The sequence below is a fragment of the Accipiter gentilis genome, chromosome 19 (genome assembly GCF_929443795.1).
Source record: "Accipiter gentilis chromosome 19, bAccGen1.1, whole genome shotgun sequence".
Lineage (NCBI taxonomy): Eukaryota > Metazoa > Chordata > Aves > Accipitriformes > Accipitridae > Astur > Astur gentilis.
Window position 1 is genome coordinate 260,644 of NC_064898.1, and position 17,150 is coordinate 277,793.

Here is a 17,150-nt window from a genome sequence, read left to right on the forward strand (position 1 = left end):
AAGGAGGCTGGGACAGTGAAGAAGCATGGAGGAGAAAGAGTTCTGAGGCTACTGGAGGCAGGTAAGCAAGGAAAGGAGGAAAGACTGATGCTTCAGGTTCAGGCTGAAAAAGTCTTGTCAAACCAGACCTGATCCTCCCACAGAGGGCAAAAAGATCATGCCTTAATCATGCCAAACATTTTGTGCAGACTTTTATTTTTTTTTCCCTCTCTGTAATTTTCTCATTTGATGAATTCAAGCATCCCCATATTTTAGAACCGGGATTTGAAATGGAAGCCAATAGCCTTTGTGTCAAGAAATATTTTACATTTTCTGGGAAAAACTGTTTCTATCATTAATAAGAATACTTGCTAATAGATGTTTTTAAAATACATATGCATGAGTATACGTATATGTATACTATTATTCGATTAAATGAATATAGGATTGTACAAATCTTCTCTTTAGAAAAACAGAACTTTCCAGAACTTATACATCAGAGTCAGGCATCCTTATTTCTAAAGCAGATTTCTACAGACCTACGTGCAGTGTGGGGTTGTTAGAGAAGGTGAAGTCTTCCCTTCTCTGGCCTTCCCATAAAGTTAGCCTGGGCACAGTGAGGCAGGATGATCCGCATAAAGCTATTATATGCAATACAAGTGAGAAGGAGTAATTAGAAAGGGGTAAGGTACTGGATCAGCCTTGGGGCCGTTTTGTTTTATGACGTGGGCATATAGCACAGAACATTTGAGTCATAACAGAAAAACTAGAAGGGAATGGAAATTCGACATTGAGGAATGAACAGCACAAAGGGGCAGGTCTCTCACCTGTGGAGAAGTTATTGACAAAAAATTACATTTACCTTTCAGGCTAACAAACACGTGACTATCAGAACCTGGTACCATATCAGATGGTCTGTTCAGGTCCAGTGTATGGGACTTTACTGTAAATAAATAGCAAATAGAGATCTACATCCATACTCTTTAAACATAAAAACATACAATGTAATTTTAGAACATGCTTTTCATTCAACATCTCACAGTTGATGGCAATTATAACAGAAATGTTATCAGAAACATTAATGGAAATTTATGAAAAGAAATATACTCATCTTTCTTAAATTGATTTCATTTTCAATCATTAGCAATATTTTTTGTCTTGAAATGAGGCTTTTATTTAATACCTTTTAAGACCCATTAGTAAATGAAACAGATGCCTACTCAATATTTAAAGAATGCTATGTTGAAACACAGAAGGAATACAAATCAATTCTAAACATTTAGAATGAAATTATTTTTCTTTCCTGAGTCTTTTGCTATGTATTGGATGAAGAGATCTGTGACAAGTTCTGGTCAACCAAAACAACGTTTGTATGTTAAGAAGTATTTCACTGCACCCATCAGATATTCATACCAGGCTGTACACCCCCCATCCCTGCCTCAAACCTCATCTGTATCTAATTCTTTTGTGTAACTCACAGCCACTGTTAATGCAAATGGTCTTTTCTTCTCTCTGTAGAACACCTTCAGCCTGTACAATTGAGGAAAGAAAAGTAAAAACTTCTGCAAGCACTCACACCTGAAATTAAGCTGTGAAAGCCACAATCTCTGCCCTTGCACTAGACCAGCAAGCGGCAGAAATAAGTTATTTTGGAGTGAGATTTCTCTCCAGGTAAAAACAGTCTCCTAACTGAAATGCTAATAAGCTCTACTGATTTTTGTTATTATTGACATATTTCCCTGGATGAAATTCCTTTAGCCAAAACTAACCCAGAAAAATTGAACTTCAAAATTTATTCTCAGCTTTGTGAGGTGTGCAAGTGAAGTTCACAGGTAGACTCACTTTTATAAACCTCTCATCTGTGAAAACCACCAAGTTCTGCATTCATCTTGTTGGTGAAACTTAAAACTTTTTTCCCTTCTGATTTCCACACACCCCTCTTCCTACAGTTTCTATTTTAATAAAGGTATTTTTACAGACACTTTTAGTGTTTTGGTGTACCATTGAACTCTGAGACTGTGTCTATCTCTAGAAAAGTTATGGTCTGTAACAACAGCAGGTTCCTGGCATCCCATGCCTTATCTTTAGCTGCATGGCTATCCCCTGACATTAATGCTGCAAGGATTTATATTTTGCTCTTTTTGTGTGGATTGAAAATAGGCCTCAATGGGCTATTTGGGTGTAATGACTTTTCAAGAGTCATCTTTTCTAAAAGGCTCCTCCTTTTCATCATTTTGAAAGAGAACCAAGGTATTAAATAATCAATACAACATCTTTGTTTGCCTGTATGTGTTTTACCTATGCAATTGTTAAGGTTGAAGATCCATTAACTAGAAAGAATAAAATAGGGTTTAACTTTATGACTAGCAGAGAGTATTTCCTTCTCAAAATATTGCTAGATGGACACCTTCAATCTTGGCTTCATAAGAGAAAAAGAATTTTTACAAATGCTGATGAAGCAGGTGGAAGTTAAAGATTACAAGATGGGCATTGACTGCATGAAGGAAGTTGTTGCTATGTCATGGATAGAAGGATGCCTTTTTGCTGCAGAAAACAATTCTTTCCATGTACACTATACACAAGCCCACCACAGGGTTAAATTTCTTCCCCATGCTCTAGCTCTACTGTTGCTGAGAAACAGGTTTCCTGAGATTGTTTCCATCCTTATGTTTCTATGATTTCACTCCCTTGACAAGAGCTCCACACACAGTGAATGTTATATTTGAGGAGAAACATATATTCATGAAGTGCCTGCCCTCAACTAGTTATACCTACCACAACATTGAGGTTCTTCCTAATACTATCACTGTGTCCAGAAATTGTGTCAAAGGCAGTAATAATAATTGGAATTTCTCCCACAGTCAGAGGGACAACTGAGAAGTAGGCTGGTGTTGCAGAGTTCCCCTTAACCACCAGCGTCAGCTGCACAGCCTTCTCTGTTGCCTCTGCGGTGCACAGCCCCTTCACTGCATCCATCGTCACTGTAACCTGCAGGGACAAGGCAATGCCTGCGATCAGGCTTAGTGCATCACCACGCAGGAAAAATACTCCAGCTCCATCATGTCTAGATAAGAATGGGAAATGACATGACAAATGGGTATAACAGGAGACTAGCTTTTGCTTAAAAAGGAAATAGCAATGCAGACATTTTGCAAAACAGAAAGTGTTTTTTCATTTTGCTTCCCTGAATTTACTATTGTCCAGTTATAAAATGGGAAAACTTTTTTCACCAAGAAGTGATCAAATGCTGGCATGGCTTGTCCAAAGAGTTTGTTGAGTCTCCCTCCTCGGAGATATTCAGTATTTGACTGGACAAGGCCCTGAACAACCTGCTCTAACTGGACATGCTCTGAGTAGCACGTTGAACTAGACACCTCTGGAGATCCTTTCCAGCCTAATTTGTTCTATGACCCTGTGGTCTGTTCATCTATATTCATTGACTAGGGCTGTGAAGGTAAATCAGCTAGTATTTCTTCATTACACTAAATTCGCACTATAGTTTTGGCCTATCCCTGAGCCACAGGGAAGTAAGAAGGATAGTACATTTTTATACATTCCAGCTCTACGCCATTCAACACGGTTCAGAAGATGCTGGTCAAGCAGAGCTCGCTGAGAGATGGGAAGAAATGAAAAAAGAATATCAGCCTGAGGATGACGGAGGCCCTAAGCCCAGTGACAACTGTGGCCATATGCAGAGCTGGACAGGTGTCACAGGCAGACAAAAAGTGGCTTTGCATTGTATGCACAATGAATTTTGTGGCTTATTGGATTGTGTGCTCATAATTTACCTCTGTATCTTGTGTACCTCCTTTATCAGCAGCTGGGTGTTGCCCAGATTGGCAGGCAGCAAAAAAGTAGCTGGTTGCTTCAATGAAGGGGTAGAAGACAAAGAATTTGGCTGTATAATATGGTAAATAAAAATCTGTTTTATATAGTAAGTTTGATTAGCAAGTAGAACCAGATCCTGTCCTTGGGGAGACTTTCAAAACAGGAGCATGATGTCTGGGCTGCAGGAGGTCACTGAAAAGTGGCTGGGTCATTTACATTATTACATAGCCATGCATCTAGCTAGGTAGATGTGTATAGCACAGCAGTTGGTGGTAATACTACCTGGAGATCGTTGGGCAGATAGTTGTAAACCACTGCTTTTATTTCTAGTTGTTCATGGCGTCTGACTGAGTATGGTAATCTCAGGGATACAAAAAAGTCTTTGAAAACTTCAAAGGTGTGGGGGTCAGCTATGCAAAATCCTGGGATGAGAAAAAAACAGAGTTTAGAACTACACACTTAACATCAGCTGATAAAAAGTTAAATGTCTAATCAAAACTCATTGTCTGGGCTCCCCTGGGGTCAAGAGCAGGAGAGGCAGGAGAGGAAGACAGTCAGATCCAGAAAACTTTACAACTCTTTCCCTGAGAGATCTATCTCAGGGGTAGATTATTTGCCCTCTGGAGTCACTGCCATGGTTTTCGATAGGTAAAATTTGGCAGGGGTGTTTGTAGCTTTTGTGAGAGAAATGTGGCCCAGCTTTCCTGCAAAGGCCATGTTTAAAACACAATGACCTGTCCTCACTTTCTGTAAATACACTCCATGCCCATTGCTGCACCCCTGGATGAGCCTCCCTTACTAAAGGGGAGTGGGCAGTACCAGGTGGACCCTTTGTCCCTCCTGCATCATCCTGGTCAACCCCCAGGAGCTCCCAGAGAGCAGCACCTGGGAACATGGGCTCTCTGGTGTCCAGCCTTGATGATCCTCTGCTAGTCTTCTGGTGCTCTTCTCTTCTCTGGCTTTCCAGAGACCACAGACCCTCATGCTTCTCTGAGCAGGCCAGAACTTGCTCCCAGAAATATTCAAATAAAAGCAGTGTAATTACCGCTACCTTTCTTGTGGCTTCCTGGCCATATGGAAGCTAAAATGAGATGGTTTATAGATTGGAAAGAATAAGAGACAGTTTTGACTGTATAATCCATCCTCCTTCAGAGCCCACTTCATGCTGTTTTTATAAATATGTATCTATCTGTTAAATTCTAGCTGGGCTTTAAATATGGCATGAATGAGAGGAGTATACTCATGATCAAAAGACTTTGTGTTTTCCAGCACAGACCGTTTCACTCTGTCAACATAATACTGTATTTCTGTTTTAAAAAATATACATTCTCTATTCATCCGTACAAAGAAACCCAATAAAATACCCAATACTTATACCTTTTTGGGGAGATATGCTTATTGCCTGAACTTCCCAGGTAGTTATAGAGTCAGGAGCAAAATTTTCTACACTAAGAAACACAAAATAAAATGTATTAGGAAAGATGTATAAAATTTGAACATTGTCATTTGCTGAAGTTTGAGTGTTGTAAGGGAAAATAATATTCCCCCAGTTGTGGAGACAAAGTACTTGCAAATATTCTGAAGTCCTCTGTATCAGATAACACATAAAGCTGATATTTATATACATTTTACTGTACACATTTAGACATATTCATCTAGTGAGGTAATACAGTACCTATGGTTCCCAGGGTTTTTCACTTCTTCAAAATTCCACCACCAGCTCTCAGGAAAATAACTGCGCAAGTTGACAGAGGTTTCATCAAACAATTCTTCATGGTCATCATAGTCTGTAAAACAAGAGCAGAAGTCTTTAGCTGCTGACCTTGCACTCTTTTGCAGGGAGTCAGTTTGTCAGAGAGAAAGCAGCATGAAAAATCCTTTGAATGAAAAGACCTATCTGGGTTCCATCTTGTGCATTAAAAAAAAAAAAAAGCTGAAAAAAAAGAAGCAATGACCAAAGATTGTCATTGAACAAAAGGATAATTCTTCTTTCCAAGTTCAGTAACTACATGCTACCAAACAAGAAAACATTCTCCTTTAGGAATGCATAGTAAAGATGTTCCCACCATCCCATATTTGTGACGGAGCATGAAAGGGGAGCTCTGAGAAAAATGGCAGCAGAAATTACACTTAGAATGGGGTCACTTTCAACGGAAAATATGTAACATGAGCTCTTGTGTGATCAGAGATAGACTCTGGGAAGAAGGAAGGAAAAAAGAAACAAAATTGTCTTTGGCTGAAGTGGCCCCTTCTCATGAGGTAGTGTTTTGGAGGTATTCAGGTGTTATAACAGTAGTACCACTAATGAAATAGTCATGAATCCGAGGTCACTCAGAGTCCTGAACGCAGACAACCACCCCCTTCTCTGCTCTGCTGTTTGCAGCCTCCTGGGGTGCGGGCCTGGGCCAACAGCCCCTCCATCAGGCTGTTGTGGGGCCAACAGTGGCTAAAGTGATTCCTGCCTTTTCTCAAACCAAGAAGTTATCCTATCCCACTTCCACCTTCACAGTGTACAGTTGTGAATGGCCTGTGGGTGCTGCACTATGCTGGGGCTCACTGAAATGTTGATGTGAAAACTTCCTCCCCAGCCACACAGCATTAAATGCCCCTTAAGCCTCCCTTGCCACCATATGAAGGGTATTTTTCTGTAGACAGTTGCATGCCACTGTTCTTTACATCGTGCCAAGCCCACTCTGATCCTCCGCTTTGACTCCTTTCTGAGGGTTGTGGCTTTCTCACAGCAGTCCTGGAAGGCGTTTCTGCATTTGGGGGAGCCAGCCACCTTTGTTACCCTTTTTGCACAAGAAAACCTCATGGGATTTAATTTCATTCCATCTTCACAGCATTTTTGTAGATCAGTGTTTTGATATTTGCTGGCTGCAATATAATTAAAGACCAGAATTAGCGCTGTGGAAGTAGCAATAAGCATTAAATGTGTTCATCATGCTCATTCCTGTAATTCTTTGCAGTTAATGTGAATTGCTATTGCAACAGTCTAACTTCAGCTGGGGACCTGTTCTCCATCCTAAAAGCAGTTCACAAACACAGGAGGAAAGCACAGGCCCTGTGGCATCCTAGATATTCTATTCTAAGTTTTCTCATCAAATTCAGACTGTGAATTAAAAACATCTCATTGGCAGACTGGAATTAGATATCTTGGTAGAAATAGCCATGGCAGTGTTCTCATTCTTGAATAAAGAGACCTATTTCAAAAGCAAGGAGGATCCCAGCTTCAGGCCATCATGTCTTCTGGCAAGGAAATATCAATTTGTGTAAACTTTTTTTTTTTTTTTTTAAATTTAGACCGAATATTATACTAGCTCTTCTCTTAATTGGAGCACAAAGTACCAAAGCTGGCACAACTTCAAAGCAGAATGTCAAGATATAAATAGGATCTCTAAAAAATTTTCTGGCCATACAAATAATTTTGAAAAACTTTAAAGCCATGACTGATTCTATGGCATGATATTTAGAAGAAGTACTTCATATTTGGGATTATAAGCTGGTGAATTAATTTCCATTTGCAGCCAGGCTACTCTTTGGTTTTGTTTTTTGAGTTGTTTTGATAGATGATGCATCAGGTCACATGGCATAGTATACACACTCAAGCTAGGTTTTGGCACTTCACGCAAGAACCAGGACTATGAATATCTTGGTATCCTTTACTATACCATCACTTCTTGCCCCCTAGATTCCAGCCAGAGCCCTTTGCCTCCCGCTGCTATGCCTTTCAGGCCACCCAGATGAGCAGACATACCAATTCCTGCCATTTTCTTCTGAAAATCTAAAGATCTCTTCTGCCGTCTGGTAACCTGGAAGCATTTATAGCCTGGGAAAGCGGAAGAGAAGAGCTTGGTTATGATACTGTAACAGTAACAGCCTGATCGTTCAGGTCATTCATGGAAGACCCATCTTAGGACCCATCTCATTCACATAAGACCCACAGTTTAATGAGTTACATTACAGCCCTAGCCCACTGTTGCCTGTCTCAGCTGAGCTGCATACCAGAGGATGAACAGCCACGATCTGGGCTATCTGAGCTGCCAGCACCCAGTGGAAGAACAAAAGAAGAAAAATCCACAGGCCAGGGAGATTTTACGACATCATGATAAAATGTTTCTGATTTTCAAGCAATCAGCCTCCCCAGATCTATAGTGGTCTTGTACAAACAACTTAAGTAAAGGGCAGATTGCACTTACCTTCCCGAGCTTTGGATTTAATTGTATCTGATAAAAAGGCAAGACCAACATCAGTAAAAACTTGAACACTGTTTGCACCACCACCTGCAGAACATCCAAGATCGTACGAATTCATAGCATTAAATACCTGCCAAATAAAAGAACGTAGATAGACTGTACACACTTGCAAAAGTGTTGTTTTTAATACATATTAAAAAAAATTCTTGTAGCCTTTGACTCGCAAAAGCAAGACAAACTGGTGGTACAAGCTGCATTTGGAAACTGAGATTAAAGCTGAACGATGTTTTAATTGGGGAGTGCTTTCAAGTAATGCTTTTTTAATTTACAAACTTGTCTGCTGTAGCATGGAAATCCCCATCTTAAATATATAATTAATCTTAAATACATCCTGAGTTGCAAAAGCAAAAACATTTTCAAGCTTAGCAAAGCTTTGATTAAGCAATTAATATCTATTAATTAAATTTTGATCCTCTAATTAGTCATGGAAAATTCCATTTGACTAGTAGATATGGTATTTTCTTCTTACAGATATCTTACTTTTTTGGCTGTAAGCTTATTTTTCTTGTTCAGAATAAAAACTGCTTTATCAACCGCAGCTAAGGCAACTGTTCCTGCATGGTCCATTTCAATAAGTAAATTGATGTTGTCTGTTGGTTCGTATATCTCTTGTTCTGTTCTCACTTTAATCTAAATAGAAAAGATTGAAACAAAAATGTCGTGTTTGTTAAAAAGCGAAGACTCTTTGGGCTGGGAATACTGTCAGCCATGACTGTCAGCAGTCAGAGGCTGGGGTATGTTCCTGTTCTGTGGTGTTTCTGCCTGGGATCCTGCGTTTTGGAAGACATAGATGCAGACAGCTCCCACTAGATGAGAACATGGAGGGTTAAAAGATGTGTCTGTACAGGATATTGGACACTGCCTTTCAGCAACACTTAAGTACCAATGGGAATTAAAAGTATGCGTAAAGGGTTTGCTGAACTAGGGCCCTCAACATCATTTTGTTATTTTCCAGTGGAAACAAAATCACCATGAAATACAGCAAAAGACTAATTAACATACAAAATTAACTGACTTAAACCACTCTGTAATAGTACTACCTCCTTTCTATCTCACATTTGAATTCTTCAGCATGACTGGGTTCAGATCTGGTGCATATCTAATGTAGACACTTCTGTGGTTTACAAGGAAGTAGCCATGGTGATTATGAAATTAATAGGGAATTATTAATAGAAGTGCCAACTTGAACGTAACTGGGTACAAGACCTGCACTTGCTCTGCTGATACCCCATGTTTCTGTTTTTGTTTTGGAATACAATAACAGAAGCTACTTGCTTTGAAAGTACCTTTCCTTCACAGACATCCATAACGTCCACCCATACAGAATCAGCAACAATCTCTTGATGGCCCTTGATCTCAATGAAGTAGTAAGCTAAAAAGCGAAAGGCGGGCACCATCTTCTCAGTGATTTTAAGGTTTATTATTTTGTTTGAGGAGGGGACCCTTCCCAAAAGTTCAGTTTGTCCCTTTGCCACAACCTGCAAAGCAGAAACAAACAGAATATTGTGAATACACACTAGACTGGGCATTATGTTGCATAATTTTATATACCTATATAGAATTTTCTGAGGACATTTCTGTTTAAAATTTATTCTCTTCTAATGGCACTTAATAGTTTCAATTCCCAGCCTGCATATAAGTAGCCTAGAGGAGATCAGCACACAGTTCCTCTAGCGCAGGAGTGTGGTGGTAAGCCTCTGCTACACTGGTCTTGTGGCCTGGGTTTGAACACAAATCTATCACGCTCCACTCAGTATTACAGCTTGAAAAGGGGGTCCCAGATGGCAGTCTTGCTTTTGTCTTCTACAGTAACAGGTCATCACCCCCAGGAGGAGACCAGCTTTATTTAATGTGTATTCAGTACTGAATCTTTCAGATGCTATGGAAGTCTTGGGGCAGGAGGTTTCATCCAAAAACTATTACTCAGGATAAAGTATCACAGACTGGCCCTCAACTGATTTCAGCTCATCTTTCACTATTTAATTCCTTTCTTCATGCGTTATGTTAATTATATTCCTGGGTTGTGAGAGGAGTGGAAAACAGACATGGTGGCAGGACTGATAGTGCTCTTCCTTGAAAAAAATACATGCAGCTTTCCCAAACACCTAATGAATGGGCCTCAGGAAGAAATAAAGACATGGTCTGAAAGCCTGTCTGGTCTGAAAGCAGCCTGGTCTGAAATCCTCACTGCCTTAGTTTAGGTGTCCAAAGTTTGGGAGAGAGCCTCACGACTGAGCTCCTGCAGTGTCTTCTACCACCCCACCCATACACCCTGCCTGCCCAGCACTGCGCCTTCCCAGAGCCCGGCAGCGGCAATTCCAACCCTACGCTAAGTCATCCAATGAAAATTAACCCCCAAACCTAAATTTAACTCCTAGGGATACAACTATTCCAACATATCAGAGTCCTATTAAAAATAAATGGGAATGGTGCCTGTGGTGCTTATCATCCTGGGAAATATAAGCTGCCAAGGGAAATTAGGATGAAGAGAGGGAGAAGGGGATTAAACATATTTAACAGATTCATTACTGGAATATATCCATGAACACATTTGTATCCTTCAGCAAAATAAATACTTTGCATTCTTGGTCCCAGGCTGAGCAGGATTGGTTCCTCACTTTTCTACCTGTAGAACTGCTTTTCAGACCCAGTTTCAGGATGCTATTTAGGGCCATAACAGGCAATGCCTTCAGTGATCCTTCATGACATTATCTGTTGGAGAAAACACTGACCTATCTGTTAACTATCATTGGGTGCAGGTAATATGGAGCCATGGTAATATAAGAATCATGTGTTATTCATTACATAAAAAATAGTTAACTATAAAAGGCATTTTCTGAGATATTCAAGGTCTCCTAGAATATGACTAAGTTTTCTTGTTGCAGAAATCTTATGTATATGTATGACCTGCCCACAACAAGGTGGGCAGCTCTGTAATAGCTGAAACAAAGGTATTTACTGGAATCGGACCAATAAAAATAATATTTAATATTGGCTTATCATGAGGAAAGAATACAGATTGGAAGGAGTGGGAAAGAACGAGATCTGGATTATGAGAAATCAAATTGTCATAGATACCATAGAAGTTCTCTCTCCAGCATTTCAGCTTTCAAGGCTGTTAGTTTAGTATCTTTCAAAAATTTCCAGATAATTATGCAGACAAACATTAGCCCATACGGACCTATTTGCTCTAGACTGTATTAGAAACTGCAGACTAAAATTTGTACTTATGTGTCCTTCTTCAGAAGAAAAATTTACAAAGATTTGTATATTACATGCCCCCAAATATATGCAAATATATAAAAATAATAGAATCAAAGAAGTAGTTTCTGGAAGGGACCTGTGGAGATCTCTAGTTCAACTGCCTGCTCTAAGATGAGCTATCACCAGTGTAAGATTAAGCCAGATGTGGTTTTCTGTAGTTGAGTGTTGAATGCTTCTGAGGATGGCAATTCCCTAAACTCTCTGGGGAAACTCTTCTAGTAGTGCATTCATCACTAGTGAAAAGATTATTCCAAAATGAACCTTCCACAAAATTTGTAGCCTTTGTCCCTTGTTATATTGCTTGGCACCACCTAGGAAACTTTGTCTCCATTATGTCTGTAATTCCTCTTCAAGTAATTTTAGGTTGCTGTTAACTCACTCTTAGCCTCCTCACCAAACTGAACAAGCCCATTTACCTCAGCCTGTCTGGTAGGTTAGGTGTGCTAGGTCACTGATCATCTCAGTTGCCCTTTGTTGGACCCCTCTGGTTTTCCATGTATTAGTAACTAGATAGATGTTCTAGGTTATATAATTTCTAAAAGAAATTACTGATATGCTACTATTCTGTTTACCATATAATAGAAATAGTCAATCTTTCCACTGCCAGACTGATGAATATCATTCAAGGTGATGCGTAAGGTATCTTCAGGTGCCACAACAGTATGTGGGATGCTGATGCTGAGATAGTTTGGGGAAGCAGACTGGTATCTTTCAGCTCTGATACTGGTTTCAGGTGATTCTAATTTTTCTTTTCCCTCTTCAGCCTTTACCTGTCAGGGAAGAAAAAGACAGAGTAAAGTGTCCTTTAGGAGACAGTACAGAGGTCACCCTTAATTCATATCTTGCCAGGTTATTCAGAAAATGCTGGGAAATTAGATGCAACACTGCTGAAACCTCATTAGCAGAACCTGGCATAAAACCCCAGGATTTTAGTTACTTTATTCTCTCACCCTATTTTGTCTCTTGCTGTATTTGCACTTACTATTTTTCAGCCTTGGCTCTTTCTGAATAAGAATCGATGGCTCAAAATCACAAAGTGATTTTGTACTTAGGCAGCTTTTTTCCCCTTTTTATACTGTGCACATAATTGAAACCTCTGGGCGTCCAGATGTAGCCTACTGTCTGCATTGCTCAGGACCTTTTACTTCACCTTCTTCTCATCATTTTTTTGTCACTTCTCATGGTAATATTCCTTACAGTCCCATTTCCATCTTTAATGCCAGGAAAATGCACATCCAAACCCCCCAAAAAGCACCACTACCACCAATGTATGTACTCCCAAAGTTCCGATGTACACGAGTGTCCTCCACTTCAGTAAGACATCCCTCAGGCTCCTGGTCTTTCTAACATATCTTACACAATCTGGACAAAGCTGTGCAGTTGGTCTAAGAAATCATGTTCCACCCTCTGTGCTAATTTAATGAAAACTGATGATCTTCACAGTCATTTGTAATTGACTTATGAACTCTTCTCAGCAGTAAATTTTTAAACATGGATGTTTGGGTTTTCTTTACCATTATTTGAAGCATCTGAGCATCTCCAGGGATGTCGAATGTAAAGGGGATTAGACCGTCTTTATTAGAAAATGCAGTCTTCTTCATTGGTGTTTTTCCAGACAAGTTAACAGTAGCAGTGACAGGTAGAGAGGCAGCAGGAGAGCCATCAATCAAAGTGACAGATGCCTATTGGAAAAAAATGTTTTTCTGTTACTTCAAGGATATGCCTGGGTTTAAAAAATGCCCACAAACAAGAAGCAATTATTTTTATAAACTGAGAAGAAATACAAAACTGTACACATTAGTGTTTGACAATTTGAGCTTTGAGAAAAGGGGGTAGCAATTGTCTCAGTCTGGACTCCAGCTAAGGTAAAAAACTGTGAACACAGATTAACAGCTGCCCCAGATTTTCACAGCATCTATTAGATCTCAGCCAACCCCAGAGATATTTATCTTTAACTATTATAATGTAAATTTCTAACTTTAACTCTTTGTGGAAAACTTTGTAGAGAAACATGAAGGCATGAAGTTTAAAAACTCAAAAACTTAAAATACTTTTTGTTTTTAAAAAAGACAATACCCTGGTTTAGTTTTCAGAATTTTAATTTGATGTGGTATTAATTTGATACATTTTAATCTTTTGATATGGAAGTGAGGAAGAGACTCCTACGTGTTTTATAAAACCTTGTAGTGCAACAGTGCACAGATGACTTCCAGAACAGAAAACCAGCATTTTCTGGCTTCAGTTTCCCTGCTCAGGCTCTGTGTGTACAGAAACAAGACACACCAGACACAAACAGTAGCTCCCTGTTGGACTCATTCCTGAAGGTCTCTGCCCTACAGAGCTCTGACTGGATCAAATAAGGATTTTATAAACAGTGCAGATATAAATCCCTTGTTATGGAGGCAAAGGGACACAGTCAGCTAAATTCTACATACCACAACAGTGAAGGGGGCTCCAGGCACAAAATACTTTTTGGTGTTAGACAGATCAACAGCATAAGGAGATTTCACAAACTTCACATTGCCGAGTTCCTCTTCCCTCATCTCACCACCTGTTAATATCAAACAGTATGTGTTGCTATGGGAGTAGCATCCATAATTTGTTTCCAAAATTAACTGGATTTTTAGCAGTATATGTAAAGAAAACTAAAATATGATCTCTCCCCAAAGAGCTTCAGCCCTGAGAAGAGGAAGAGATGGGTGCAGGCAGATGGGGAACACAACCAGAGACAGGTCAGTGCAAGGGCAGTGTGATGTGTACGGTGCTCCAGCGAGCCAGCACTGCCAGGTGTGTGCTCTCAACAGCTCAGACACGGAGACCTGCAAAGTGGTTTGTTACTCACAATGTAAAAATTCCCCTCTAACACATCAATCAGAACAAGGTGCCTGCAATCACAGAGCACGCTGGTACCAGAGGAGCCACTGCGACCGTGCACCTCCCTTTCCAAGCTGTTGGGGCTTCGTTCCTGGGGGAAGGCTTCATCAAAGTCCAACATAAAAGTCACCCAGAATCAGTAGGGGGGTTTGGATGTTAGATCTCTAATTTTCTGAAAGAGGGTTTCTTTTAATTTTTTACTGCTGGGGAGAGTTAATATTACCTAATATCATCTTCTGCAACTTTGCACCTACAAGACAACTTGAGCATCTGCTTCCCATCTAAGATTCTTCTAGTTAAAGCTCTTATTCTTCTAGTTAAGTTCTAGTTAAACCACTACCCATAACTACTTCTAAAAAAAACCAGTTACATGGCTTGCTTGAAACTAAGTGCATTTAGAGACATAGTTTCAACATCCTTATTTTCCACTTTAACAGTCCAAGGTTGAGAGGTGTCAGTTAAAGCCCACCAGCCTTGCCCTGTCACGCATATAATTAATACCAAACATAGCAAGTACACAAGTGTGAAGGCAGCCTGCCTGTGGCGGAAAGAAGCGTGCGCAGCGTGGCAGAGACCACGTCACACCACAAGATCTTATATCCACCATGCTGGTGTGGTAACAGGATGTCTTTCAACCCCTTTTGCTCTTGCAATAAACGTTGCAGCAATAGTGCATGTAAGTACCTATAGTAGAGTATACTAAAGAACTGCACAGCTGCAATGCATGTGACTTAATAAGGAATCCTACTTAGTATTTAGGATTTTTAGGATTTTTTAGCATTCTAGTAATTCTAAGCTATGTAACTAGACTCCTGTAACCAATGGGGACACCTCTGGAGTGCAGTTTAACCCATCCATTCCCTATACTGACTATACAAAGTGCCTGAGCTCTGACTAGATACCTTACTTCCAGATACCTAAATTAAAAGGGATCAGTCTCCCTATGAACAAGAAAAATCCTGCTCATGTTGGAACAGTCTGCTTCGTCGCAGATTCAACTTCAGAGGTCAGCACTGAAGTTGCACCTCTCACTTCAGCCTCCTGTGACTAACAATAGCACTTGCTACAACCCAAATAACCCATTAATGACTGCATCTAATTCAATGCAGTGCTCACTTGTGGGTAGCTCTAAGATATCTGAGGGCCTACTCGACATGCTTAGCACTGCTGTGAGCAAATATCTACATAAATCCCCTGTAATGAGCTCTGGAAATAAATAGCTGTCCTCTAGGAAAACAAAGGCAAACAGCCACTGAAAATGTTCTGGACAGGCATGCTCAAGGCTTATGTCCCAGACGAACAGCAAGACCAAGCTATTTGGACTATATTGTACTTTTGCACATGCAAGTATCACAGGCTGATAAAACTGTGGGAAGGCATAACAGGACAAGCAGGACTCACAAGGGCTAGATCCTCCCTTGCATCACATTGCAGCTGTAATACATATGCCTTATATTTAGACTGACAGCTTAGCCACCTGAGGTATAAATCAAGCTAAGATACCAAGCTCAGCTAATAACTGTATGTATGGAAGGAGTAGATGTGGCTGGGGCAAGTGCTGAAACAAGATCTCAAGGAGAGCCAATTTATTTGCATTCATACAGGTGTCTGGTACCACTTCAGAGGGACTAGGGTATCCTCACAGTGCTGTTTAATATGGCACAGACTCTATAGGGGAGTACTTAGAGGAGACCTGAGCACTTCTGGACCAGCACTGCAAGACCACACAGGACTACATAGAGCATTTAAAATGGTACTGGACATTAGTGTTCAGCTAAGTGAATCCCACCCGAGATTAATTTTGTGCACAGAAGGGGGTCAGATGAAAGAGGTGGTCATGTACTATAGCAGAGAAAGCTTTGCAGTGAAGATTGGTCCAGCAGGACAAGATTTCCCACACAAAGAATTACACTAGAGAAAAATCAATGTAAATATTACAGACTGTATCAGCTAAAGCATAGTGTACTCACTTGCAGTTTCTACAGTGGTAACAGCCACATATAAATGAAACCCTTCCAGAGTGGAAATACTCTTTCTTAATTTCTCTTCCAGAAGTGGTGTATTTAAAGTAACTCTTCCTTTTCCATTTTGAATCTAAAACAAAAGTGGGGAAAAAAAAAAGTGACAACACTTTACCGGTTTGTTGCCACTAGAATTAAAAAATTGTTGCTTATAGCATGACTATGGTATTACGGGGATCTATATTGTGATAATTTCTGACAATATTCAGCTCACCTGGGATAAATCAGAACAGTTCCACTGAACTCCAGTACTTACAGATAGCTGTTGTTCCAGGCCTGGAAGAAAGACTTTTTTCTCGTTTTCATCAATTATGCCAAATCGCACATATGCAGCACCTTGAATCCCTTTCCCATATGAGTGTCTTTGGAAGGAAGAATAGTGAGGAGTTGAATCATAACATTAATAAAAAGCAAGCATAAATCAGACTGATCATTTTATGCTGAAATAAAATTGGGATATCTGCAGGCATCCCATCTGTAACTAACAGCTTGAAACCAAAAATTAGTCCCACTCACTGATAACTCAAACTGAAGACTTTTACTGGTCTGTGTACAAAGTGGTAATTTCAAGTGCAGAGAAATATATGGAGTAAATCACATTGGCAGAATCACATGTGGAAACATCATCTGACAAAATGTACACCAGAGTAATTGAAACTTTTTTTTTACAAATTAATGAGAACCTTAGTTGCACAGTGAGGTCTTATGCAACTCATCCCCTTCACAGGGAGCAAGGGAGGTATCCAGTCTATTTAGCTTGGGTGAACAGCTAATTCATTTGTATAAGACACCTCATGAGCAGAGCATTTAAAATAGGGAGCCAGAGAATTGTCTCAGGGACCGATATGAAGTATTTGGTACCTCTGAAGACCTCCAGAGACAGATCCTACCTGCCGAAATCTTAATACCTGCGTTAGGCAGACAACCT

The 17,150-nt window shown here is 40.0% G+C and overlaps 1 protein-coding gene across 1 annotated transcript in view; it reads right to left on the reverse strand.

Moving 5' to 3' along the window:
* LOC126048481 (complement C4-like) overlaps nt 1–17,150 on the reverse strand; it is a 54,411-nt gene that overhangs the window by 25,751 nt on the left and 11,510 nt on the right. Inside the window, exons 8-23 of the mRNA XM_049823569.1 lie at nt 16,479–16,584; nt 16,172–16,295; nt 13,763–13,878; nt 12,842–13,009; nt 11,900–12,097; nt 9,350–9,541; nt 8,544–8,693; nt 8,007–8,133; nt 7,565–7,636; nt 6,484–6,684; nt 5,483–5,594; nt 5,185–5,255; nt 4,090–4,229; nt 2,755–2,967; nt 1,458–1,509; nt 842–922 (exon numbers count right to left, since the gene is read on the reverse strand). Coding sequence (XP_049679526.1) covers nt 842–922; nt 1,458–1,509; nt 2,755–2,967; nt 4,090–4,229; nt 5,185–5,255; nt 5,483–5,594; nt 6,484–6,684; nt 7,565–7,636; nt 8,007–8,133; nt 8,544–8,693; nt 9,350–9,541; nt 11,900–12,097; nt 12,842–13,009; nt 13,763–13,878; nt 16,172–16,295; nt 16,479–16,584 — 2,123 coding nt within the window. The remainder of the gene's footprint in view (nt 1–841; nt 923–1,457; nt 1,510–2,754; nt 2,968–4,089; nt 4,230–5,184; nt 5,256–5,482; nt 5,595–6,483; nt 6,685–7,564; nt 7,637–8,006; nt 8,134–8,543; nt 8,694–9,349; nt 9,542–11,899; nt 12,098–12,841; nt 13,010–13,762; nt 13,879–16,171; nt 16,296–16,478; nt 16,585–17,150) is intronic.